General features: G+C 42.6%; 1 protein-coding gene across 3 annotated transcripts; it reads left to right on the plus strand.

Annotated features, from left to right (window-relative positions):
- The first annotated feature begins 1,871 nt into the window (after positions 1-1,871).
- LOC133129716 (long-chain-fatty-acid--CoA ligase ACSBG2-like) lies at positions 1,872-25,641 on the plus strand. 3 transcript variants are annotated; one of them, XM_061243983.1, is made up of 14 exons: positions 1,872-2,010; positions 15,548-15,748; positions 17,030-17,394; positions 18,550-18,638; positions 18,931-19,051; positions 19,303-19,383; positions 19,978-20,127; positions 20,741-20,905; positions 21,622-21,803; positions 21,902-22,141; positions 22,528-22,745; positions 23,118-23,257; positions 24,070-24,316; positions 25,164-25,641. In XM_061243983.1, exons 2-14 carry the CDS (start codon positions 15,673-15,675, stop codon positions 25,280-25,282), a joined length of 2,193 nt encoding a protein of 730 aa, XP_061099967.1. In that variant the 5' UTR covers positions 1,872-2,010; positions 15,548-15,672; the 3' UTR covers positions 25,283-25,641. The 3 variants fall into 3 exon arrangements, with proteins under 3 accessions (XP_061099967.1, XP_061099966.1, XP_061099965.1); XM_061243982.1 differs by lacking the exon at positions 1,872-2,010 and adding an exon at positions 11,335-11,361; XM_061243981.1 differs by lacking the exon at positions 1,872-2,010 and adding an exon at positions 13,851-13,983.
- The last annotated feature ends 1,901 nt before the right edge of the window (positions 25,642-27,542 follow it).

Raw genomic sequence — 27,542 nt, forward strand, 5'->3', positions numbered from 1 at the left:
ATTGGAATGAGCCCACGGTCTGTTGAGGGAGTGTTGATCTTCATTGTTACTCAGCAATTAATTTTTTATCTCACCCCACCTGGTTTCTCTGGTCTGAATTGGTTAAATGAAACATGCAGACATTATGGCCTACCACAATCAGGGGTGAGAACTCATGCTGTTGACCAGGGATGTCCACAGAGAGCTGTGACTGTTCCTGGATTTCATGCCTGGATAAACTTCCCTTATTAATTGAATTCGCCTGATCATTTTGTATTTGATATTTCTTTATATTTCTAAGTTTATGACTGATAGCTGAACACCTTTCCCTGTGCCCCAATATTACATTTCTTATTGTGGTCTCATTTATGGGTAAACCAGCAGGGCTATGGGTGGGGAGAGGGTGTAGGATGGGCACCCAAAGTGGTTGTCTGCTCACCCTGGTCTTCCGCAAATCAGCTATCACTACTGGCAGAAGTGAAATTTAGAAATGTGTATTATCCTGAATTTACGGATAATCACAAATTAAGCAAACCAAGAGTGCAAATTCTAGTAATGCCACTGAATCAGCATAATTATGTTCAGTGAATTAACTAATTTGGCTATTGTAACGGGTGACAATGAACCTGCACACACACCAGCCCTGCAGGAATGGAACCGTTCACCCCTGCTGTAGGCAATGGAAGTTGTTTGCTCATTTTTTTAAGTAATTTTCTTTATGGATCCAGAAATGGTGCCATGTAGTTGTCTTTCATTGTTCATGCTATTTCTTTAACTGTGGTCTCCAACCCTGGTCCTGGAGAGCTACTGGGTTTTTGTTTTTGCCTTAAACTTTGCACCCTGTTGACCCAGGTAACCAGGTGAGGTGAGCTAACCATGTAAACAACTGCTCTAATTGATTAATTGAGTGCAGAGTAACAATGAAAACCAGCAGACCCTATAGCAACTTGGTTTTGGTGTTCCTTGATTCCTTGCTTAATTACCTGCTTCATATTTAGAGGGATTGTTTAAAGCACATACTGTCAGAAATATCTATGCATGCCATGAAGAATAAAATTCCAAGGTTCATATTGTGCTATATTGCAAACAATTACATAAAAAGAGGTGATACCACCATACAGGTTTGGCTCATTATCATATTCTTCAAACCATCTTCCTCATGCATGGTCAGTTTTAGTGGCCAGGTACCCATACTTTCAGTTATGAGCATATTGGAGCATATTGACTCACCTCAGTCTTTAATTTGATCAGTTAATAATTTACTTTATTCATTTATGCAGTTGTTTGCAATAAGCTCAATATGAACTTGGGAATTTGATGAATTGGGAATTTGATTCTTTATTCTGATATAATGGTTTACAAAATCTGGTTTTCCTGGGTAATTCAGTGAATAATTAGTACAGCTGATTGGCCACATAGTCTTCACACCTGACTCTTGGGTAAAGGGGGGGAGAAAACCCAGCAGCCTTGATCAGGGATGGGCAACTCCAGTCCTGGCAGGCCGGTGTGTATGCAAGATGTTGCTGCCACCAGTTACTACAGTTATTTACTACACATGACTGCCCAATGGCTGTTCCTAAAGATCTATCATCCTGTAGGCTTTCATTACAACCCTCATTTTGCACAGCTAATTCGGCTAATTATCAGCTCAATGAGATATCAAGGTGTTGAAGGAGGTGTGCTTTGTTGGGGCTGGTGTGAAATCCAAGCGCTTGGTATATCTCCAGGAACAGGGTTGGCCAGCCCTCATGCATAGTCACATAGGTATGTTCAATCTTTCACAGAAAGGGCCAGTGTGGGTGCAGGCTTTTGTTCCAACCAAGCAGTTACACACCTGACTCTATTAAATCAACCACTAGTGTCTTTGCCTAGTAGAATCAGGTGTGTGACTGCATGGTTTGGGGGGAAAAAAAAGCCTGCACTCACAAACTAGCCTTTTCTGGGTAGGATTGAGTATGTGATAATGAACAGGTGAAAACAAACTGGACCTCAACAAGACAAAAACAACAACAACCTTGGATCAGTAATGTGGTAAGAGAAGAAGATAGGGAAGACACCATTTACTTTACATTACGAACACCAAACAGAAGCTCTCATGCAATCTCAAATAGTGGAGAACACAGCGGAATACAGAAATATGCTTAAAATCTTTGGAAACCTAACGATATAATAAACAATACACCTAACAATTTGTAAAAAAAAAAATAATAAATAATAAAAATATGACTAGACTGGTAGCCTTTCTTTACACCTTTCCTTAAGGATGTTTCTATACCTATAACATCCTTAAGGAAATTTCATAAGGGGCGACCTTAATTTTTTAGTATTGAGATGGGCCATGTGGCTTTTCAGTTATGGGTATGGGACCCCTGCTTTACAGGATACTAAAAATGATGACGCTGATCTGTGCCACCTCTGAGATGGTGGAAGCCATTTTCTTGGTTTTCATTTGTAATCGGCAACAGAAAAACCTACCGTTTCGATTGACGATTGAGCGAAGTGTAGCCTTCCAGTCAGTCCCTACAGTCCTCCGCACCACTGATCACAGATCAGTGCTCACCATGTTACCAGGAAGTGCTCACTGCATGAAGGGGTTGGAGAGGGATAGGTATCCAGGACCTGGAGTGCAATAGAATTCTTTTATTTATTTTTTGCTGCTTTCAATCCCCTAATTCAGTGGTTCTCAAACTCTAGAACTATTTCTTCCTTTATCTTAGAAATACAATGCAAGTTTGGCTCGTTATCCGTTGCTTTGTCTTTTGAATTCTTTATTCTCTTCCAGATGGTTATTTTTAGTGGCCAGTGTTCACCTTGTTTTTTAATTTGATTAGTTAAAAAGAATGTACCTTGTTTTATGGAATTGCTTGCAATCTAGCACAATATGAACACAATAATTTGATTTAATTTCATGGCAGGCATAGCTATTTCTGATTTAATGTGGTTTACGAGGGTAAATGATCCCTCTAAACATGAAAAGCACTATTTACAATTTATTAAAATTCTGGAATTGCAGTTGTGATTCGAACAGAAACCAGCATACACAGGGGATGCAGTTTGGGAACCACTACCCTAATTACATAATTGTATTCATTGGGCTTAATGAAAACAGGCCATCTAGAGCAGCGGTCTTAAACTTGTTGCAATGGAGGGCCCTATGTATGCGAATTTTCATTCCAACCAATTTATGCTGCCTTAGATTCCAATTTCTCATTTAGCCATATGCATTTAACTGCATTAAAGCTCAGAATATAAGCAACAGGTGTCATTTAGACAACACAAATAACACAATTCACTTTATATATGTTATTTGCAAACATAGCCCTATTTCTGCAAATAATTTAAGTAATTATGTAATCAAGATCTGAGGCAGGAATAAAAACCAGAATTCACACAGCCCTCTATGGCCACTGTTGAGGAGTTTGAGACCACTATTAAGGAGGTACACAGTTTTACTTGTCAGACTGAATATTTAGGCTTTGATCCCTAATGGCCCAAATACCTCTCTAGAATACCAAGGCCAGGGTCTAAGTGCCTAATCCTGGTTTAGAACACAATCAAGTGAAAGTCAGAGAATTCATTTTTTGCTTTGACGTGGCACATCAGGGGTGCAGAACTCCGGTCGGTCTGCGTATTGGTTTTTGTTCCAACCAATTGCCTTGTATTTAATTTAATAGACAGCTCTAAAAATTACCCTGGTTCAAGCCTGTACCTGAGCACAGTAAACTCATTAGGATACACTTGCAGTCTGGAACAGAAACACTGATAGCTGTTGGAGTGACCAACCACCCTATCATGTGCGACCAAACTGTACATGATGATGTAGTTTGCTCAATGTCCAATAGGTGGTATCATAGCTTTGGAAATCTGTGCATTGCAAGAGGCATTGAGTTGCATTACATTTTCTACTGAACTAGCAGATACATTTCTGTCAGATTAAACCTTGAATGTAGTACTTTTTCTGTAGTCATTTTAGTCATCACTTTTTCTCTAACCAACACTATTAAATGTGATGGGGAATTGGAAATAAATTGAAATTGGATATGGCAAGAGAGATTTTCAACATCTGTATGTCTGGTTTTTTAGCATGACTGTAACATTGTTTTCACAAAACTGAAAGTACCTCCAGCACATGAAGTGGCTCCTGAGAACGAGGATGGGGAGAGTACTTTCTGTGGCCGTTTCGTCGTGACAATGCAGACGAGCCCTACCTGCCTGGTTTAGGACTAAGGAAGTGACTGTGACACCACCGACTGGACATTCAGTGAATTACATTATAATAATCTGTTAGCGGGTTCTGTTCAGAATCAGAATCACTTTATTCACCGAGTAGTTTTCACATACAAGGAATTTGCTGTGGTTAGTGGGTGCATGCAGACAACATAAAGAATAATACTAAAATAGAAACATAGATATAAAATAAAGTGGAATGGAAATATAAATAAATAATATATATATATTTACAATACAAGATGATACTGAAGCAGGGTATGTGAAGTATTATTAAAGTGCAAAATCTAAAGTCTATGGGGGCGGGATAAGAGTCTGTGACAATGGGGGTTCCCGGGCCTTGTTGATGTTGATCACAGTTCTACTCCAGACAACCACAAGGCAATATTCCACTGACATTACCCTGGCTGCCAGGGTGACAGGAAGGTTGTTTGGATTAAGTGCCACCTGCAAGGTTGTCAGTCAAAATCTGAATCCAGTCTAGGAATCTGAGCCTAAATATTTCCTGTAATGGCTTGTCCTGATTATAACTCAGAGCCTGAGTCTGAGTTTTTGCTGATTGCCTTGCTTGAACTCTTAGATACAGTTGGACCTAGCTTACTTCTATTATCAATAGCTCCCAGGTCTTCTGACTGTGTCCCTGACTATTTCAACATTGCTTGTTCACCCTCTTCTGAAAAATACTTACATGGACCCTTCAATCCTCAGTGATTACAGATCTATTTCTAAGCTCCCCTTAATTTCCAAAATTAAAAAAATTTCAAAGCAACTTTGCACAGTTGTGAAGAACAATAACCAATCTATATTTCATAAGCTTTTATAAGCAGCATAGAATGGAGACTGCTCTTGAGTTTACCAACAACAGCTTGATGAGCTCTGATGTGGGTGAGTGCACTGTATTGGTTTTACCAGTTATGCATTTGATGCCATCAGGATGTTGACAGACTGGTATTGGGTGGGAGTCTTAGGGTCTGCTTTAGAGTTGTTCTCTCAATATTTGTCAGATGGGAAATTCTTTGTCTTAATGATAATAATCCCTCTCAGTACAGTAAGTGTGATGTGTTTTGCGCTTCCTCTTGGCCATGCCATTCTTCAGCGTGGCAGCTGAGCTGTTATCATTGCTATGCTGAAGATGCAGCTATATCTCTTGGTGAAGCAAAATGTCATGTTTACATTGGCCAATATCCAGTGTATGTGTGAGAACTTCCCATTGGTGAACTCTGATAAAACAGAAGAGCCTTTGATATTGGTCCTCTAGCCAAATCCAGGTCACATTTGGTTCTCTACTGATCCTACTGATTGATCCTGATTTGAATAAAATGTTTGCATTATAAAGAAAAACTGCGATACGAAACAAATGTCTCAGAAGTCAGGAATAACGAAATGGCAAATGGTTGTACAGCCGTTGTCCAAAGCGCTGTACAATTGATGCTTCTCATTCACACACTCGCACACCAACGGCAATTGGCTGCCGTCAGGAGCATTTGGGGTTTAGGTGTCTTACTCAGGGATATTAGAAAGTGTGATTCTGTTAAAATTGTGTACAATAAATTATACAGATGTTTCTTGATGTATGCGAGTTACACTTTGTAGGATTGTCGTGATCTCACAGATCGCGGCGATGCCAATGACCGACACTGACCCCTTGCTGGCAGGGGAATCCGACGAGTCATCTCGCCAATCGATTGTCGGAATGGGTGGATACGCAGCTTGGAGCAAGTTTTTACTTTACTTTACTAAGTAGTTGTAAAATAATAATTAGACATACTTATAACTGTCAACCTAAATTGGTTTTGACATGTTGGATAATGAACTGAATGCAACTTCCTGGTTTTTTAATGACCAATACCTGTTTGCCAGTTATTAATAAAAATGTGAACACATCAAACTAGTTACCAAACTGGGTAACTTGCACTTTATTATCACTTTCTGTCCATTAACTCTTCTCCTAAACATTCTTAACTCAGGTTGTAGAAAGCCAGCGTGCAACTAAATCGATACACGCAAGATCTTGCCTGACTGGCTTTTCAAGGTAAACTAGGAAGTTGTAAGATTTGCGTCATCGTTTGACACTTGGCCTACATACCTTCTCAGACATTAGTGGAATGCTCCTGGTATTTCATTTTCCTTTTTTCAGCTTAATTCTGTAGTGAGGTTGAATAAAAAAGGTTGATCAAAATCTGGAGTCTGCTAGTTGCAATTTATGGAATCCCACACTGGTTTAGCATTCCTAGCATCCCATGGGCTTGCACAGGGTTGTTGACATTGTTTGTGTATCTGGTCTGTTGTAATATGTCCTGTGTCTAAAGATAAGTTTCAAGGCGCACAAAATAAGTTTTCTTGGTCCATATGCAATGTGCCAGTAGGATATTATTTTACTGTCATCAGGCTTGTTTTTTTGCTCCATGTTTACTTCCTCCACCATTATAACATAATTATTTTGATCCAGCATCAAAGCCATTTCCAGCCAGTAGAGTCTATAATTAGAGTATTATATACTGCCAATTCAACAAACATATTGGCTTCATGGTTACTCACTTTTAAAAAAATACAGCGGCCTCCGAACATGACAAATATATGATGAGAATGTATTCCAAACACAAGGGTGAAGTCAGTAAAGTATACTGCTCCCTATTAAATAGAGCAGCAAAAGCTGAATAGAACTTTGTAACTTTGAAGTTTGGATTCAAAGTATGTATTTCATGATTTAAATACATGGTTATATACTGAATACGGTGGATTTCAGTTCATAAAAATTAAGGTCCTGCTTTTTAGATTGCAGAGATGGACTAAAACTCAACCACCCATAATGCTTTCCCTTTCACAGTGACAATTTCCACAATTGGACCATCCTAAGGCTACCGACAGTGTGTCTATATTCATTTATCGGCCCGACTTGTGTTATTTAAAAAAACTGGACTTAGAATCATGCCAGTTAAGTTAACTTGATTACAAATAGGATACATTTTGTAATCCGTGGCCTATCAATGGCAACCTGCAACTTGCACGGAAAATGGAAATCTTTCATTTACATAAGTATTCAGACCCTTTGCTGGAGCACTCCAAATTGTGGTAATGTGCATCCTGTTTGTCCTTTTTTTTTTGATATTTTTTTAGGCCTTTTTCAGCTTTATTGGACAGTATATAGTATAGAGAGACAGGAAGAATTGGAGCGAGAGAGAGGGGAAGACATGCGACAAATGTCGGATTCGAACCGCCAACGTCGCGGCTCGCAATGAGCATGCGGTCAGTGCTCTACAGGCTGCGCCACCGAGACACCCCCATCCTGTTTGTCCTTGAGATGTGTCTAGATGTTTGTCGCTTGTCCTTGTGTTCGATTTGCACTTCATTGTACGTCGCTCTGGATAAGAGCATCTGCTATATGCTTGTAATGTAATGTAATGTAGAACTTGAAGCCTGGTGGTGGCAGCATCATGGATGAAGGTCCTCAAAGAAAACCTGCTCCAGTGTGCACACAACCTCAGACTGGCGCAATGGTTCACCTTTCCGCACCACCCAAATCATACAGCCAAGACAACGATGAAGTGGCTCTGGGACAAGTCTCTGACTGTCCTTGAGTGGCCCAGCCATTAGCCCAGACTTGAACCCCATGGAACATCTGTGGGGAGACCTGAAGATGGCAGTTTACAGGCGCTTCCCATTCAATCTAACTTCGCTTGAGAGGATCTGCCAGGAAGAATGGCATAAACTTCCCAAATCCAAGTGTGCAAAGTTTGTAGAGACTTACCCAATCAAAGCTGTAATTGCTGCTTCTACAAAGTACTGAATTAAAGCTCTGGATACTTATATAAATGACAGATTTTTATTTATTTATTATTTCTGAAAAAATGTATTCACTTTGTCATTATGGATTATTGAATATAGATTGATGGCCAAAAATGGCAATGTTACCCTTTTAAAATGTAATCTACAACACAAAGGCCCAGATTCACGTACGTGAAATTTGCAGCACAAAAGGTGGCCTGATGAGCATATATTGCAGTCTGCTTGAAATGATCAATGCTCATTACGAAATCAGCGAATGGGACTGCCTACCAATCACATTTTGTGATTGAGGCAGATCTTAAACAGTGCAATTAAAACACCTGTTAAGTGTGGCAATATACATGTATCTGGTGCCATGTAAAAGTTTATCCAGCGCAGGACAAAATATAATCCAGCTGTGCTGGCAGTTGTCGTTTGAATTAATTCAAATGCGAGATGTATAGTTGCAATGAGCTTGACTATTGCCAGGATAGAATGGAAATGTGTGGGAGGTTCTCCTAGAAGTGTAATTATTTGTATGGCTGAGTGTTTGTCACTGAGGTCGCTGGTGATTTTCTATTTTCAGGCAGTCCTTTTAATTCCTCATTTATTTTCTGTGATTGTTTTGGAGGATAGCTAATCAAAAGTAACACTCTCTTTCCGTGATAGACAAAAGCAATTAAAAGCAGCATATCAACGCATTTAGGCTACTCGTATTTCATTACTAGTGGCAACAAGGATACATTTTTTTTTAATGTTTTCTTTCTTTTTTTTAAATTATGTATTTGTCACTGCGGTTGAGCACGTTATTTCAGTCACTTCCCACTGCTCTGCATGAGACATTGGTTGATTTAATATATTATTTTGCAAATATTTTCTGTGACAAAAATCCAGTCTTATTTATTGCTTCACTGCAGTCATTAATTCATATTTACTATTAATGATCTTTGTTAGGGTGCACCGAGGGTGGAAGACACAAAGGACGAGGGCCTGCGGTGATGAGGTGCTGATGGTGTATTTTATTTACAGGTGCTATGGTGGCTGTGCAGAAATATTTACAGTGACGACAAAAATAACAATAAACTAAGAAGAAAAACTTTACCACACAAATAAAAAAAAATGCTAATGAAAATGGCGTGTACTTCGGCTATGCATAAAAAATTAGGCCCATTACACAGCACACAACTCCAAGACTCAAACAAAAGAAAAACTCTCGTCGCGGCGCTAGTCTGTGACATTTCCCCCTCCTTCTCCTGATGCCACTTGAGGCGTAACCACCTGGCTATCCTGGCAAAGAGTCCAGCTTTAGTTGTCCTGGCTCACCTTGCAACAGCACAGCCGCATGACCATGCTCTGATACGTCAGTCTGCACTGTAAAAGTCTTTTCAAAGTCCGGACTCTGCAGAATTGGCTCTTGACAAAGAGTCCTTCAAGTCCTGAAATGCCAACCCACAGTCCTTTGTCCATGTCACCCTATTGGGCCTGTCCTTCTTTGTATGGGAAGTGAGGGTGGAGCTCGGGCTGAAAAGTTGGGGATAAAACGTCTGTACCACCCCACTAGCACTAAGAATGACCGTACCCCCTTCTTTGTTGTAGGCCTTCACCTTCCCGACCTGTGGTCGGATCACCCCATGCCCCAGCACAAACCCAAGGTACTGAGTTTCACCCTTAGCCAGGGTGCACTTGTCAGGGCGAATGGTGAGCCCTGCCCTCTTGATCCTGCCCAACACCTCTTGCAGATGGTGAAGGTGTTCCTCCAATGTGCGGCCGTAGACGACAATGACGTCAAGGTAGGCGGCAGCAAAACCCTCAGTCCCCCTCAGGATACGGCCCATCATCCTCTGGAATGACGCTGTAGCTCCATGCAAGCCATAGGGCAACACAGAAAACTGGTAGTGTCCAAAGGGTGCCTTGAAGGCCGTCATGTCCCTGCTCTCAGTGGTCAGCGGGACCTGCCAATACCCCTTGCAGAGATCTAGGGTACTGAGGTATCTTGCCTTTCCCAGCCGCTCCACCAAGTCGTCCACCCTGGGCATCGGATAGGGGTCGAACTTGCTGATGCTATTGACCTTCCTGAAGTCCAAACAGAACCTCAGGCTGCCATCCTTTTTGGGGACGAGGATGACTGGGCTGCTCCATTCGCTTGTTGAAGACTCAATCCTTCATAGCCTCCAGCTCCTCCCTCAGGACAGGCAGAAGCCGCTCAGGAACCCAGTAGACTGGCTGGTGAATGGGCTTTGGGTCTTTAAGGGTGATGTGGTGTTTAACCAGGTCTGTGCTCCCTGGTCTGTCCATGAAAAGCTGCTCTGGCCGACACCGCAGGAGCTGTTGTTGTTGCTCCATTGTCAGATGCTCCAAGACCAGCTCACTCCCTTGCTGGGCACTGGGGAAATACTGCTCGGTGACCTCCTCTTCTTCCTCCACGGTGCGAACATACAGGGACTGCAGTGGTGTTGCTGGTGTTTCTGGGGTCGATGGTGGTGACCGGGCATGCTATTTCTTCAGCATGTTGATGTGGAAGGTCTGCAGCGGCTGTCGGCGAGGTGGAATGCAGACCTCGTATGTCACCGGCCCCATCTTCCGCTTGACCTGGTAAGGGCCCTGCCACTTAGCCAACAGTTTTTCTGATGTTGGCTAAGTGGCCTGGCCACCCTGTCATACCAGACCTTCTGTCTGGCCTGCGCCTGCAGTACGTTCTCTCGTGCGAGGGCTGTGGTCTTCTCCAGCTGCTCCCTCATCTTGAGCACGTAAGAAACCACGTTCATCTTCCGTGGTCCATCTGCTCCCTCCCAGCTCTCCCGCAGCACATCCAGGGGTCCTCAGACCTGACGGCCGTAGAGGGGCTTGAATGGTGAAAATCCTGTTGACGCTTGAAGTTGAAGGTTGGGGCCCTGGTCAGTGAGAATTTATTTTGGAATGCCTACTTGTGAGAAAAAAAAAAACGCAGGAACACACTAGCTACTTGCTTAGCAGTGACGTCTCTTAGTGGGTAAGCCTCAGGGTACCTAGTACCATAGTCACAGACAACTAAGACAAACAAAAGAAAAACTCTCCCCTCAGCTCTCTCCTGGAGCTACAAATGGGCATAGCCCCTCCCACCTGGCACCTTCCATGCACAAAAAAATAAATCCAATCAATTAACAAAATAAAACAGAAAATGATCAAACAGAACATAACACACATGGCCATTACAATAATAACAAACCGCTAAAAACACAAGAACAACAAGGGGGTACTAAACAGAAATTAAAACAATCATCTGTGTACCATTCAAATTCCCCCCTTACCTAAATCAAACAGGTGGTAGTTCCCGCTAACCACCCTCCATAAATACCACCTGGTTCCCTTCACTTTCTGCTTAGTTGAGGCGCCAGGATTGAACGGACCCAGGTAAACCTTTTTTTTTATTTATTTTTTTTTTATTTATTTTTTTTATAAATGCACTCGTTGTACGTTTATTACCGGTCAGTTTAAAATGTAACGCTTGTTGTGTTGCGGTGTTTGTGTTGCATGTCTGTAATAGTGTTAGTCTCGTCGCGGCGCTAGTCCGTGACAATCTTTTTAATGATTTTTTTGCTCTGCGAGTTTTTGATCTGAATAGTGTGATTCCTGTTGCAAAGATTATTTCAGTGCATCTTCGAAGCCTAGATCTGTGTGTCTCGTTTGCACCTCCGTTTAGAGGCGGAGAAATTTCACGCACAAATAGACCTTCGTTAATTGCGTGAAGCTTTAATTCAATGGAATACATAATCAGCCACACTTATAATATCTACGCCCTTTAGTTGCGCAATCCGCCCTTAAATGCATACGTATTAAGAAGAGAAGCGCACATTGAGAACTCACTTAGATAGCATGCATACTGCGGTTCCAGCCCTGTGTGCCTTTGTTCTCATTCTCATTCTTATTTATAGAATTTTAGCCACCAAAGAAATGCTGCATAGATGGGGTATTGAACATTCTCCTCTATGTAGATTATGCCAAGATGAAACCGAACCTATTCAACATTTTTTGGTACTGTCCCATAGTGAGCCTTTTCTGGACTCAAATTCAAATGTGGCTAAGAAAGTGTAATATCAAGGCTGAATTGGATGTACACACTTTTCTGCTTGGGGATTTAAAAAAATATTAATCAAACGGTTGTAAATGTTATTCTACCTCTGGGCAGGTATTTATTTTCAAGTCCACCTTGAATCAGGATCTACAAATGGAGCATTTTAAATCAATTGTAAAACATTACAGCAGAGTAGAAAACCTGGTATATGAGGGAAATTATTAATATAGTTTGTATGGTTCAAAGAGGAAAATTAGGGAAAGGACAAAGGGAAGAAAGAAATAAAAAGGAGTAGGGAAAAAAAAAGGAAATCCTTTAGTGAAAATTAATGAATTGCCCTGAAACTGTAAATATTGTTAGAATATGATAACACTTTGTGTTATTTTCTGTTCACTTTTGTTCAATTTGCATGTATGACACTGACTTAAATACATTAAATTATATTTTTATATTATATGTCAACTGTTTGAATAAATCAGTATAAGTTGTCCCCCAAAGTGGGGGTGGTCAGACCGGTAAATATGCAGTTTTCATGTGACTCAACATGTATTGCATTTTCTTCTGGGCATTCACAACTTTTTCAAAGAATGTGGGAATCTGTTTGGCAGGTCCATACAAGTAGCTGACATGCATGAATTTGTGCAAAGAAAGAAAAATCTGTGTCATTCCCTGAAGTCATTAGCCTCTGTGTCCATGGCGATAAGAAGAAATTCTGGGTCACGGAAACTGTATCTGCAGCATTGTATTCTCACTGGAGGGAGAGGAATCCGCTATTAATGCAAAAAGGCCTTTTTCTGCGCTAAAGTGCACAATGGTTGGCACGAAAGTGTTTTTACTTTTAGATGTTAACCTTTTAGGCAGCCTAGCTGTATTTTAAGCTTAAACTGTTAGGTGCTTTTACTCTGATCTCAGAACTGTGGTTGACATGGAAATCTTTCCAACTTGTGGCAGATGCGGCCGATTGTGTGTGGGGATATAGAAGATTACGGCACAGGTGTTCACTCACTTTTCAGAATAATGGGTGCGAATCAAAGCCCGGCCTTTCTCAGGACATGATCGCTGCTCTTAATTATTTATGTCTATCATTTTTTGGATCTGAAATTATTGATATCGCAGGCTACTGCTCGAGAGGGGCAATATAACTGACTGAGGAGAAGAGTCCCATCTTCTGACCTTTTGCTGATGGATGACTGAATTCAGGTGGAAAAGTGCCCTCAAACTGTCCCTTACTATAGGATATAAACCAATGGTGAACTTTGCAGTTGCATTTTGGTTGCAGTTGCACACCAAGGATCGGGCTTCAATTCCTGGTCCTGCCATGGCTGAGTTTGGCTGGCTCACATGGAGCGGCATAATTGTTTGCTGCTCCTTGGGAGGGGCTCGGCAGGGGTAGGATTGCAACATACAACAAGATACGGTACAATTGGCTACCAAATTGGGAGAAAAAGCACATAGACCAATGGCTTCCAAACCTTAGGTCACAAGATGAATAGTTCTGTTTTCTTGTTTTCTCCCAAGTAACCCATGGTGTGTGATTTGGCTGTGCTGACGTCATGTGTCCCAAAGAGCTGAACTCATGAGGGTGCATAGCAGAGCCTTTGGTATCCTGATAAGAGCCGGTCTGTCAACCAAAGACCCCTCCCCTCTCCCCTGGGCAGAGTATTGTGTGGTGTGATGAGAAGGTCCGACCAATAGGAATGGCTTCTGAGCTGTTCAGCTGCAACTACATTGGGATTCTGAACTTGGAAAAGGGGTGTGGCCGTGGGAAGAGGAAGAGAAAGGGGGAGTGGCCTTGAGCATTAATGAGGCAGTGCATCATGCAGTGTAGCCATAGTAGAACAGACTGGAGACACAATACAGAGCGCACACCCTGAGCACAAGGTGAATCTGTAAACCTGAAACCTCAAGGAGGCTAGAGCATTCAGAAAATACAGAAACAAGCCGGGGATAAAAAATGCATTGTAAGTATCAATTCTTCGGTATGCTTTTTGTGCGGAGCTGTGACAGTGCTGCATGTCACGACTGCTGTCAGAGAACATACCAGTTTCTATATCAGGTGTGATTCGTGTGCTGGTCGCTTGCGCGGACAGGCTGCACAAAGCGATGTCTGTGTATCGTGATGTGGGTCTGTCTTGCAGACACTTGTTTAGAGTAAAAATGTTGTACCGTTTTCACGTCTTTTCAGAGGCAAAGCATTTGGTGCGGAGAAGGCCCTCAGGTTGTTATGTGCTGGTTGAATCTCTGAGCTGTTTTGAGGTCACATTCCTAAAACATTCCATGGAATCTCTCATGCTGGTATCTCCCTGGCAAGTTCCCCGCATTAGATTGAAAACAATGCTTTTTTTGAGATTGAGATTAACTTCCACATGGACCTATTTGTGAGAATGACACTACTTATCCTTGTCCATGAATGACCAGCTAGGCCAATTAATTCCTTTTAAATGGAGAGGGAAGGCTATTTTGAATGCAAGTTTGTCATTTCAATCACAGTTTGACATTTAAGTGGATTTTTAAGTAATGCAGCTTTTGTTCAATATTTTATCAGCAGGTGAAACTTTCTCAGTTGCAATGCTTGACTAGATTACATTTTATGATTGTGAAAGCAGCACTTAATCAGAGACCTCTTACCAGACCTCTTCTTCCCAGTGCAGGAACATGGACACAGGGATACCACATTCAAAAGTTTAGAATCCCCATGCCCTTCTGCTTTTTCTGATTTTAATAGTGTATTTTCTCTGTTTGTCATCAAACTGTCATGACATGCAAAGGGTATGCAACGAAACACAAACACATCTTCTGTTTGATATTATGTTACTTTGTCTACTCTCTAACATTGAAATGGGGGACTATGTACTGTATAAAAAGTGCTGTAATTACTCCAGTGTGTAAAAATACCATTTCACAAAAGCTGTGTCTGTAATGACACAATGATCATGTGGTCGAAGCACAAACAAAGAAAATAAAATGCTAAATCAGAAAAAGCATGCTAAAATACATGATAAAACACCATAATTTGTTATTTATGCAAAAGGATGCAGAAACCTGATACCATTACATCTGTGAGGAATTCTTCAGCAGAGATGCATGTTTATCTGTGAACTGACTAATTTCTGTGGCAGACCTTTTGGTGTGTTGTCTGTTTTTAGCTAGACAACTGAAATGCTGTTTATTCTCAAGATTCAGAGCCACACTTGCTTCAAACATGGGTGTCTGGACAGCCTTAAAAAGACTTTGGGGAGATTCTGTGTATTCAAAGTGGCTTTGTGCCAGTCTATGCAGTCCAACCAGTTGTGTGTGAGGGCTAATGTGGTCACTGCTCTCTTGACTGTTTCTCAGTTCTGGGAACATGCCAATGAAGCCATTCAGGTCTCCACTCCCGCCCTATTGTAGACTGGTGCTTCCCAGTCTTTTTTGCAATCAGGACATTGCCCCCCCCCCCCACATTACACTGGGACATTGGATATCCTTCTGAAAGTACCCCTGCCTGTCCTACCTGTTTGACCTGCATCTTATCCCCCTCCCTAGGTGAGGCACCACACCCCGAGGCTCTGTACCCAGCCACATCCAACGGGACCGTGAACCACAGGATATTGGAGTCTGGGCCGGCTGCCGCACCACCCGTTAACACGCACGACATATTGGCTCAGGTGATGGAGAGGCTTCGGGGCCAGAAGGCGCAGTCCTGTAAGGAGGGCAGGAGATGGAAGACATTCAACCAAATCGATGGTGGGTGTGTGCACATACACACAACTACAGACACGCACACGGATGGACAGAAAGAGAGACAGCCCGACTGGGGGGATGGGGGGATGGGGGGATGGGGGGGGGGGAGGGAGAGAGTACCTATAACCATGAGAATGACAGACTGATAGTTTTGTTTGATAGTTTTGTAGGCTTTCAGATGCAAGTAACAAGCGAATGCCTGTTCTGCCTGTTCTACCTGATTCTACCTGCTCAAAGGGGACATTCAAACAGGAAGCTTTAAAGGTGTCCCAGTACTTTCACTTCCGGTTTCCTCAGGTCTCAAACAAAAGTTGTGCCAGTCACCCTCTATATGAACTCTTAATGACTGTAGGGCATTGTATGTGTTAACAAAGCTTTCATTGTGTATACCTGTATCTATCTACTGTACACATTGACAGTCATGTGTTGTTTTCAGCCTCCTCAGTGAGATAGGAGTTTCTGTCATGTTTGAGATGTCTTCTCTATTGGTCCTGATCAGCACGATAACAAAAACTCTGAACAAGAATTCTCCACTCTACTGTTTTGCTGTCTCTAATTTGCGATATAATGAGCAGTGAGACTAAAAGTTAGCCTGACATGCATGTGCTTCTGTGGTTAATTTAGTTGACTGCCGTAAAACGTCGCTCTGGATAAGAGCCTCTGCCAAATGCCATTAATGTAATGTTATGTAAAAGCTGAAATAAAAGGCAAGCAGCTCATTCAGAAAATGGTAAAGTGCCAGTTTGAGGATGATGCAAACAGTTAACTTAATGGCTGACATTGCGGTTGTTACCATGTTGAAAAGGGATGTTTTTCAAGATTCAGAGCCACACTTGCTTCAGACTTAGGCATCTGGTCAGCCTTAAAAAAAAAAAAAAAAATACTTTGAATATATGAAATCTCTTGCATGACATGAAGTCCACCCAGTTTTGAAAGAGGGATACTGGTCACTGCTCGCTTGGCTGGTTCTCAGTTCTGGAAACCCACCAATGAGTCCATTATGGTCTCTACTCCCTCCCTATTATTGGGCAAATGCGTCTACTGTTTTGTGGCCTACTGCCGGGGTCCACAGTCAGCAGGCACTACTTGTGTTGGCAGTACAGCCCGGGGCCTGTTTCCAGGTTGGGGATTCGGTCAGAACCAAGGAACTCCCAACTTTTTTGTTGGACATTTGGCTTTTCTGAATTAAGAAGTTTCCTACCATACAATGTCCCCCAGATTACACCAAGACATTGGCTCTTCGCACATGCATCTTATGTATCTCTGCCCCTGTCTCCCCCTTAGGTGAGACACCACAAACCAGAACTCTGTCCCTAGCCACTCCCAGGACTCTGCCCCCAGCCGTTCCTAGCACCCTGCCCCCAGCTCCACCCAGCACCCTGCCCCCAGCTCCACCCAGCACCCTGCCCCCAGCCGCTCCCTCCTCCCGGCTGTGGACCACCGAGTGCGACGGGACTGTGGAACTGAGGATGTCGGAGTCTGGGACGGGCGCCGTGGCACCCATCACTGTGCACGAGATGTTCACCAGGACGGTGGATAAGTTCGGGGATGAGACCGCACTGGCCTGGAAGGAGGGTGAGGAATGGAGGAAGCTCCCCTACAAAGAGTACTATGAGCAGTGCAGAGCTGCCGCTAAGAGCTTCCTCAAGGTGAGACACACGCACACGCACACACACAAGACGGGCACTGTGACTTGGGCCTGACACAGTGCATTTTAAAAATTCAGCAACACCATTACCATTACAAGTCGAGGCTCATTAAATCCGTAAAGACGCCAACGAAAATAAACAAAAGGAATACCATGTCAAGCTTTCCGTGACGCCTACGAACCTTGCAGTAGGATGAACTGACTCGACCTCCCATGCAATATTTCCTCTAATGTAACCTGAGGGCAGGATGCTTTCATAGGCTATACAAATAAAGTTACTAAGTGCTTTACACACATAAAAAATGAAAATACAATGGCACAACAAAAAACAAAAACAGAAATATTAATACAACAGACACAAATACAGGGTGAAAAATATTTTTTTAAAACAACATGCTAATGAAATATAAACATAAGAGCATGTCTGGTATTAAAAAGCTCAAACCTTGAAAGTAGCTTTGTGAAACTATGTTTGGAGAATTCAAAAAGAGGCACTGACTCAGCGAGCCTGATCACTTCAGGTTCAGAGTCAGGTTGGGTTGCATGTTCCTCTTGCAGTGATATATGATCTGATTATGGTGTCGGATTTCTGGCCGATTGAAACCCAGATCAACAGGGTACTGTTAGGCATTTTATGCATCTTGAAAAACCTGTCAGATTTGTTCATCTCTGATTATCCTCAAAGGGGCTGTGGGTGGAATGGTATCTCACATGAACATAGTGTCTGGTGAATGTTGCATATGCGCGGTGTTTATCTTGAGGTTTAAGCACTCAAGATAAACACCGCAGTGTAAATGCACAGTGAGTACAAAGTGTTCAGTGAATGTTGATAGAGCAGTGTGTATTAAGTGAATGTTGAACAGTGAGTCAGTGTTGAGTGGGCAAAGAGGGTTGAGCAGTTTAGTTTAATCAGAGTAGTGTTTAATCTTGGGTACATGTTGGTTAGGTGTTAGGTGAGTGAGTGTGTTGAATGTTGACTGAGCGGTGAGTGTTGAACGAATGTTGGGTGACCACAGTATTGAACGCATGTGAACTAAGCGCAAAGGTTGTTGAGTGAGTGTTGCGTGAGCATTGACGTTGATTAAATGTTAAGTGAGAGCTGAGTAATGGGTGAGCGTTGAGTTCCGTGCTCTAACTGTGCCTCTCTCTCGGATAGCTGGGCCTGGAGCGATATCACGGGGTAGGCATTCTGGGCTTCAACTCTACCGAGTGGTTCATCGCCGACTTTGGAGCCATATTCGCTGGGTGAGTCTCCACTTTTCATCCACCTTCCTGTGGAGGGCATCCAAACCAATCCTGATCCAGCAGTTAATGTGAAGATTTCAGCAAAACAACTCCCACTCATGACCTGGTAGTGACTGACTTTTGTTCTAACCATAACCCACACCAAATGTATGAAGAATAAATTATTATCTTCTAAAAACAAAAAACTTCTTCACAACTCTTCTAACAAAACTTACTTCATAGTCATGGAAATGTGCTATGTGAAGTGAAACCACAAGAGTCCAGAGTCACCCTCTTTCTTAAACTCTTTCAGCGGGTTTGGTGTGGGCATCTATACCACAAACTCCCCGGAAGCTTGCCATTACGTGGCAGACAACTGCAAGGCCGATATCCTGGTAGTAGAGAACCACAAGCAGCTACAGAAGATCCTAGAGGTATTTGGGGCCAAATGTTCAATCCAAGTGTCACTATGCTCTGAACTCAAATTTGTCTTGTCATGTAATGTTTTATGCTCATGAGTCGTCTTTATTGAAGTTGGCTGCTTTTTCATTTTTGTTCACTTTCAGTGCCCAGGTCCCTTTTGCTAGCTTACCTATTATTTTGCAGGTCTAGTTTTGAAGTTGTACAGTGTACTAGATTTACATTATGCATGCTTTTGTAATGATCAATTTTCCTTGCGCTATAGGTTCAAGACCAGCTTCCCCACTTAAAAGCCATAGTTCAGTACAAAGATGAATTAAAAGAAGCAAGACCAAATGTATACACGGTAGGTTTGTCTTCTGTGCTGAATGTCTGAATTCATTCATATTTAAAATTGTGGAGCTTCTGATTATGCATTATAAAGCTTGTGATTAAATTGACCTTTTGGCACAAGTTGAACATCATAGCACCCTGCACTTCAGTTACCCATTAAATGGTAAATGTTTGGCATTTGGCCTTCATCCAAAGTGCTGTACAATTGACACTTCACGTTCTCACACACACACACACACACACACACACACACACCAACAACAATCTGGAGCAATTGAGGTTAGGTGTCTTGCTCAGGGACACACCCAGGGCAGGATCGAACCGTCAACCCTCCGACTGCCAGACGACTGCTCTTACCTCCTGAGCCAATTACAGCCAATGTTGCCCCAATAGAGATCTTTCAACGTTATTTCCTTTGCAAAACTGCTGAATCGGGGCATTCCATACACAGTCCACTGAGACATTAGTTTGTGTTCTTACATTTGTTCTGTCGTCCTTTCATTTTAGACACACAACACAAACCTTGATGAGGGGAATCTGAAATGTTCCCTTTTCAAAATATGATCCACATTTTGCGATTGTTTATAAATGTATTGTGTTTGGTAAGTGGGCGGAGTTCATGCAGCTGGGGAAAGAAGTACCCGATGCCCAGTTGGATGACATCATCGCCAGCCAGAAACCCAACCAGTGCTGCACCCTGATTTATACCTCAGGAACAACAGGGCAACCTAAGGGTGTGATGCTGAGCCATGACAACGTGAGTGAGCCACTTGTCAATCACCTAGTCTAGATATCTACCAAGAAGAAAGAGCTGGCAACTTGTTTTGTACTTGATTACTCACTGCCGTAAGCTCAGTAAGTGCATGGAAACTACAATAAGTCCAATAAATGTATATATGTTACCATATATCAGAGGTGTCCAATCTTATCCTAAAAGGGCCGGCGTGGGTGCAGGTTTTTGTTTTAACCCAGCAGTAACACACCTGATTATACTAATGAACTAAGCTGATTCTACTCATCAAGGTCTTGATTAAAGACCCCAATGTCTTAGTCTTGTGCTCAAACAACAACCTGCACACCGGCCCTTTCTGGATAAGATTGGACACCCCTGCCATATATCTTCACTCTACCATTTTGACTTTCTAATGTTCCACTTATTAGGTTTGCCAAATACTCTGCTTTGAAAAAATCTGGCTTTAAAAAAATCTAATCATGAATCTCTAATGTCAAATATTATAAATATTACAAATATTATACTATTGTTGAAATTCTACAGTTGGGTTATGATGCAAAGCTTGTCTCTGAATCTCTGGCAGTTACATGACCAGGTCATAGGACATCACAAACTCCTCTGACTCTTCCTTCCGCAGTTGACCTGGTTGGGCAAAACCACTGCAGATTATGCAGAGATCACTGACTCCGAGGTGGTGGTCAGCTACCTGCCGCTGAGCCACATCGCTGCACAGATGTGTGACATGTGGCTAATGCTAGCATGTGGGGGGTCCACCTACTTCGCTCAACCGGACGCTCTTAAGGTAATCCAGAGGCAGCGGGCACAGGTTTCATGCAGGAGAGGATGGAAACTTGTATTAGTATTGTATGGATTTTGAAGTGAGTCTTGATGTTGTATTGGTGTACTGAAGCAAAAGAGCAGAGAACACTTCAGATCCTCAGTTTACACAAACACGTATGTAGAAATTTGCGTGTGCCCACCCATCTCCCTCTGATCTTGCTAGATCAAGTCGGCCATGTAATCCAGTAAAAGGGATTACCCTTTGACAAATTCCTGCCTTCCCATGCTAGTCCAACCTTTCTTGGAGTTTGCAGCAGCTCCAGGGAGAGTTTGGGTTCAGTTCTTGTTTGCAATGTTTTCCCGCCTGACCCTGTTGTTTTTATCAACGGCATGAGAAGGATGATGAGCTGATAAAATACAAGAAAAATGTACTCTTCATTCCTTCTATAGCGTTGCCTCATCCACATAATATTCCCGATCTGACAATACAGACCTGGGTTTATAACTGGTTTATAACAGCTCTGGTACGGGTAAGGAATCTTAAAGGATACAACAGCAATTTCTCAGAGTTGAAGTAAGACCTTCAGGTATAGAGTTGTGTGCCTCACAGACCTTAAGCTTCATCAGCAGGCCATAGGCTCCTGTGCAAGCCTGAGTGTGTGTTTTTAAGGTTTGTGTGTGCGTGTGCGTGCATATCTGTGTTATCCAGCTTGAACATCAGGCTTTCCCTCCTCTCAGGGCAGTCTGGGCACCACACTTAAGGAAGTGCGGCCCACGTCCTTCGTGGGCGTGCCTCGCGTGTGGGAGAAAATGCAGGAGGGGATCAAGGCTGCCTCAGCCAAGGGCCCCACCATGCGCAAGAAGGTGGGCGCCTGGGCCCGGCGCGTGGGGCTGCAGACCAACCTCAACAAGATGCACGGGTATGAGATCGATAGACTTTGAGTTGAGATTGAATCCTCCAGGGAGAAGACTTGAAAAGGGTCTTTTTCAACACGCCTCTTCCTCTGGCCTCATGCAGCACAGCACCTTCTGAAGCCCCCGTGAACTACCGGCTGGCGAAGAAGGTGGTGTTCCAGAAGGTCCGCAAGGCCCTGGGTCTGGATCGCTGCACCAAGTGCTTCACCGGGGCTGCACCCATCACCAAGGAGACACTGGAGTTCTTCCTGAGCCTGGACATCCCTCTCATCGAGCTGTACGGCATGAGCGAGAGCTCTGGGCCCCACACCATCTCACTGGAGCACATCTTTCGCCTCACCAGGTGAACGCATGCACTCACACGCTCACGCTCAGACGTGCTTTTTTTGAGCATGTAACTTTGCTGTCCGTGGCAATGTCTGTGTACCATTTAACGGATATTTTGGCATTCGGTAATCTTAATTCTCTTAAAGATTTGCCCAGTAAGTGTGTCTACATCACTTTCACTGCATTCAATTTTTTCTTACATGTAATAAAAGAGCGTTAGGTGACATCAATATACAACAGTATGTCCTATTTGCATTAAAGGCAGTTTTCTAATTTTTCTGTGCTTATGCTGAATGGTTTCTCTGTCATGTATTGGTGGCAGCAGTGGGTTTATATTTAGAAAACTTTCAAATGCCTTGAAACGAAAGACCAAACCTGTATGTGCCTATTCCCTCTCGGAAGCTGTGGCAAGATAATCCCTGGATGCAAGACAAAGATCTTCAACCCGGATAACAATGGGGATGGAGAGATCTGTATGTGGGGCCGACATGTCTTCATGGGCTACCTCAACATGCCCGACAAGACTGCGGATGCGCTGGACGCTGAAGGCTGGCTGCACTCTGGCGACCTGGGCAAGCAGGACGCCGATGACTTCCTCTTCATCACAGGGCGCATCAAAGGTGAACACAAAAAAATCAAACGCAACTGTACCCAATGGTCAAACACCAGCTACTCTTGGACTGCTTCTGCCTTAACCCATTATGGACTACGGCACCTGATAGAAAACCCATGGAAAGGCCTAGGAATCACAATGGATTTTAACAGTCAAGTGTCTTGAAAAACAGTCATTTGACCTAATACAACACTGGCGTCACATCAGTCTTAAGGGACATGTAATGCGCAGGTCGCATCCATCTGTTAAGGGAACAAACACCAGATGCAATTTTCGATTACATAATTTTGCCAGTGCAAATACTGCCTCTGTTCCTCTTTAAAAAAGGCCTTAGATAGCTGCCTGTACACCCCTTTTTACACGTGTGCACACCTTCCAGAACTGATCATCACTGCTGGTGGAGAGAACATCCCACCAGTGCCAATTGAGGATGCATTGAAGGAGGCTGTACCGCTGATCAGTAATGCCATGCTCATTGGAGACCAGAGGAAGTTCCTCTCCATGCTGCTTACCATCAAGGTATGGGCTGGGTGTGTTCACTTGTTCCCACTGACTTGTTTCATAGCCTCAAGTGTCTTTTTTCAGTGTTTTTTTCTGGCAATACACACTGCAGTCTCTGGTTCCATAACTAAATGTGTCAGGCCATTCAACATGATTGATCATGGTAGTGGCATGAACTTGGAAGTTGTATCGGATGCATGCACAATCGGTGATCTGTTTTGACGAACTGAACATTCTATTCTGTCTCCTTATCTGCAGAGCATACCTGAGTTTCACATGGTGTGGTTTTATCACATAGTTTTGAATCATAAGAATGAATCTCATCAGCAAGATGCACGTAGAAGAATTTGATGCATTCTCAAGATGCATGCACATAATGCCATCTAGTGGTCTGTTGGGCACTTTTAAAATGTGCATTAACAGAAGCGTGCCAATGCTGGTGTCTTTTTGATATTAATTGAATAAGTATGGGTTCATTACGGTGTTAGTCACTCGCAAAGAATGATACATGGATGGATAAACACACAGTAAAATGAACAGATCACATTCATTTATTGAAAACATTAAAGATTGTATCACTACTTGTCTCAAGATTAGAATGCGAGTTACCAGACCTAGATCAAATAATTATTGAAACAAGTGTAAACACACACAGCTAACTGTGCCTGGTCTAGTCATTGCTTGCACTCTGGGGTGAAGAATACTGCAAAGTTATAGTAAGTAAGGCTAGATCTGCAGTTAAGGGCATTGACCAGGTTTTGCAGAGGGTTCCCCTGGACAGCAGCCCTCTGACCAGCCCCTGACCCCTGACCCATCCCTTTTGCCCCCAGTGCCAGTTGCACCCTGACACGGGTGCACCATTGGATGAGCTGACGGAGGAGGCGGTGAAGTTCTGCCGCAGGCTGGGAAGCAGCGCCACGCGGGTCTCGGACATTGCTGGTGGGAAAGACCGCGCCGTCAACGCCGCCATCCAGGACGGCATCAACCACACAAACGAGCGTGCCACCTCCAACGCCCAGCGCGTCCAGAAATGGGTCGTGCTGGAGAGAGACTTTACCCTTCCGGGGGGAGAGCTAGGTGAGCCAATGGGAAGCTGCTTGAGGGACGGGGCGGGGGGGGCACGGCCTATCAGTGTGGTACCAGAGACCCTATAGACCAGGAGTTAGGCAACCTTAGTCCTGGAGTGCCAGTGACATTTGGTTTTTGTTCCATCTGAACTTGATCACAAGAGTTTGATAGTTAAAATAAAGTAAAATAAAGTTAAAATAAAGTAAAAAAAAATAAAAAGTCTGGGCCTGAATTTTGATGAAACGCTGAGTGCCTGCAGCACATAGTCCAGCACATTCATCAAGACTTATTTGGAACTAATTAAAAATAATCCAATTATGTATTTATTGGTTTGGATAGAGCGAGAACCAGGAACATCTCTGGTTCTAGAGAAACAGGTTGCCTAACCCTGCAATAGACCTACGAGATATTCAGCTACTCTGTACCATTTCCTCTGCATCTTAACTATAGTCATACTTGTTGGTAAAAGGAGTATGGCAAGATAGATGTGTCTGTAAAGAGTGCTCAACCAATCAAAATGATTAGAATTCAATACTAGGGACGTAGAGCTGAATATCTAGTGCGTCTAGATAATCTGTGGTGGTATTCACAGAATTGAGACTCAAACATTGAATACAAGCATGTCCTAACTTCTACCTCAGTTTTATATTCTGGTAAGTGTGCATTATGTTCTGATACCTTGCAGTAGGGGACACTGGGGGGGGGAAAGGGTACAAGTGATTTTTGAGGATGATGTACAGTATGCATGATGTTCGCATACTTGGTCCTTTGTTCTCGCCAACCTTAAAATGCCTCTACCACTGCAGAGTTCAAGTAGTGTTTGGTGTCAGACGATGTCCCTCTCTTTACCCCCCAGGACCCACAATGAAGCTGAAGAGGCCAGTGGTCTTGAAGATGTACAAAGAGCAGATTGAAAACTTCTATAAAGACATCCAGACTACTACAAACCCAATGAACATAGTGCTTCAAGACTGAAAATGCCATCTAATATAATTCATTATAATAATCACCTGGCCAGAGAAGACCAAGTCTACAGAAATGCTCCTCGTTTTAATTTCTCTGGAAAATGTGATGTTCCATTTCGTATTTTTTTAAAACTTTGATGCAATGTTTTGGGTGTGGTAAAATTGATTGTAAATATTAAATTGTCTTTTTAATCGGTATCAATAAAAATGATGAATTAAGTGATCGTAATTGCAAATCTCAGTAACCATCATTTATCTTTGTATATGTACTGTATGTCTGTATATAAAGTGGCCTCCAGAATGATTTGCACCCTTGATGAATATGCACAAACAATTGTACGTTATTGAAATAAACTATTTTCCAACATGTGTAAAGTAGTGGGCTTTATTAATGATTCAATTGATTCAACCAAAATCTGCAAGATCATTGATATCCTTGGGCTTGTGCTTATGGACTGTTCTCTTCTGTTCAGCCCACAGGTTTTCGATGGGATTTTAAGTCCAGAGACTGAGATGGCCATTGCACAACATTGATGTTGTTTTTACTTAACCAATTTTGTTCGTATTTTCATGTACGTTTGGGGTCATTGTCCTGCTGGAAAGTCCACCAACGACCAGGTATTCGCTGAGGCAACCAGCTTCGTGCCATTGGTAGTAACTAGTACCCCTGGACTACTGGCAGCAAAACGACAACCCTGACTTGGTATGCGGTGCTTCTCCTTGTATGCATTCCTCTTTGGCCATGAAACATACTGATGGTGTGTTTGGCTAAAAAGTTCAATTTTGGTCTGATCTCACCATAAAATTCTAGTCATAATTGCAATAACATTTGGCAAACTGCAGACGCATGGGAGTTTGTTTCTTGTATTCAGGAAAGGCTTTTGTGTTTAATTAATGTCTTTAATAATTGATAACTGTTGTTTTCAGAAAACACTACTTCGAAACATGAGAATATATTTAAATAAAAGTATAGTTTTCCTATATCATTGAACATACCATTTAGATTATCTGTGTTTAGTGAATACAGCCTTTCCTTTCATCTATGGTGCCAATCATTCTGGAGCCCACTGTATGTCTATCAGGTTTAATAAGTCTAGGATAATGTTTTAGGAAAACAACATACGACATACGGAGAATCCGCCCCTTTCTCACCCCCTACTCGACCCAGCTCCTGGTCCAAGCGATGGTTCCGTCCCGCCTGGACTACTGCAATTCCCTCTTGGCTGGCCTCCCAGCGTCCGCCATCAGACCCCTCCAACTCATCCAGAATGCAGCAGCTCATCTGGTCTTCAACCTTCCCAAATACTCACACGTCACCCCCCTGCTTACTTCCCTCCACTGGCTGCCTGTCATGGCTCGCATCAAATTCAAAACATTGGTGCTAGCCTTCCAAGCAGTTAAAGGGTCTTCCCCAGCTTATCTACAAAAAATCTGGATAAGAGCGTCTGTCAAATGCCAATAATGTAATGTAAACAAACGTTTATTTTTAGTCTTCATCTTGTAGAAAGCCTAATCATTTTATATAAATCCAAAATGTAAAGCTGTGAAATATATATTACTGTACAACTTATAACACTGTGCAGGAATATGAAGAAAGCCAGAGGATTGCTGTGGCATACCTTCTTTAGAACTGGCAACGTGCTACAGAGGAGAGCTTGTATAGAGAAGTGCGGAAACCATGATTCTCCATGTGTACCTTTGAAAGCCCTAAAGTGATTTGTTCATATGCAACGACAGTTGTGTTCAAGAAAATAGCAGTACAACATCAGTAACCAGATGAACCACTGTTATTAGTAGTAGTGATATTTCTGCATGGCAAATACTTTACTTGTAGATGTAGTAGTGTAATAGAAAAACAACAGACCCAACTGTCATGACATGCACGCTGCTTGTTCCGACTAATTGACTCATTCATTGAAGGGCCCTGTTCAAAATATTAGCAGTGTGGAGTTTAATTAGAGAATTAATTCATTCTGTGAAAAAACAGGTGTCATTAATTATCCTTTATTAAGGAAGAAGGGAAGCAAATGTTTCACACATTGTTGTCAAATAGTTCCTTCTGAATTGCTAAGCAAAATGGGCCGTTCCAAACATTGCTCGGTGGAACGTCATTTGGTCAAAAAGTTGATTGGAGAGGAGAAAACGTATAAAGAAGTGCACTGCCATTCTTTGGAACAGATCAATATTCCTTTTCTTTGCTTCCTGTAAAAGAGTAACGCAGACTTGACAAAATTAGCTAATGCTTTGATTTGGAATTGAATGTGTAATGT

Source organism: Conger conger, chromosome 5, assembly GCF_963514075.1.
Source record: "Conger conger chromosome 5, fConCon1.1, whole genome shotgun sequence".
In the NCBI taxonomy this organism is placed as follows: domain Eukaryota; kingdom Metazoa; phylum Chordata; class Actinopteri; order Anguilliformes; family Congridae; genus Conger; species Conger conger.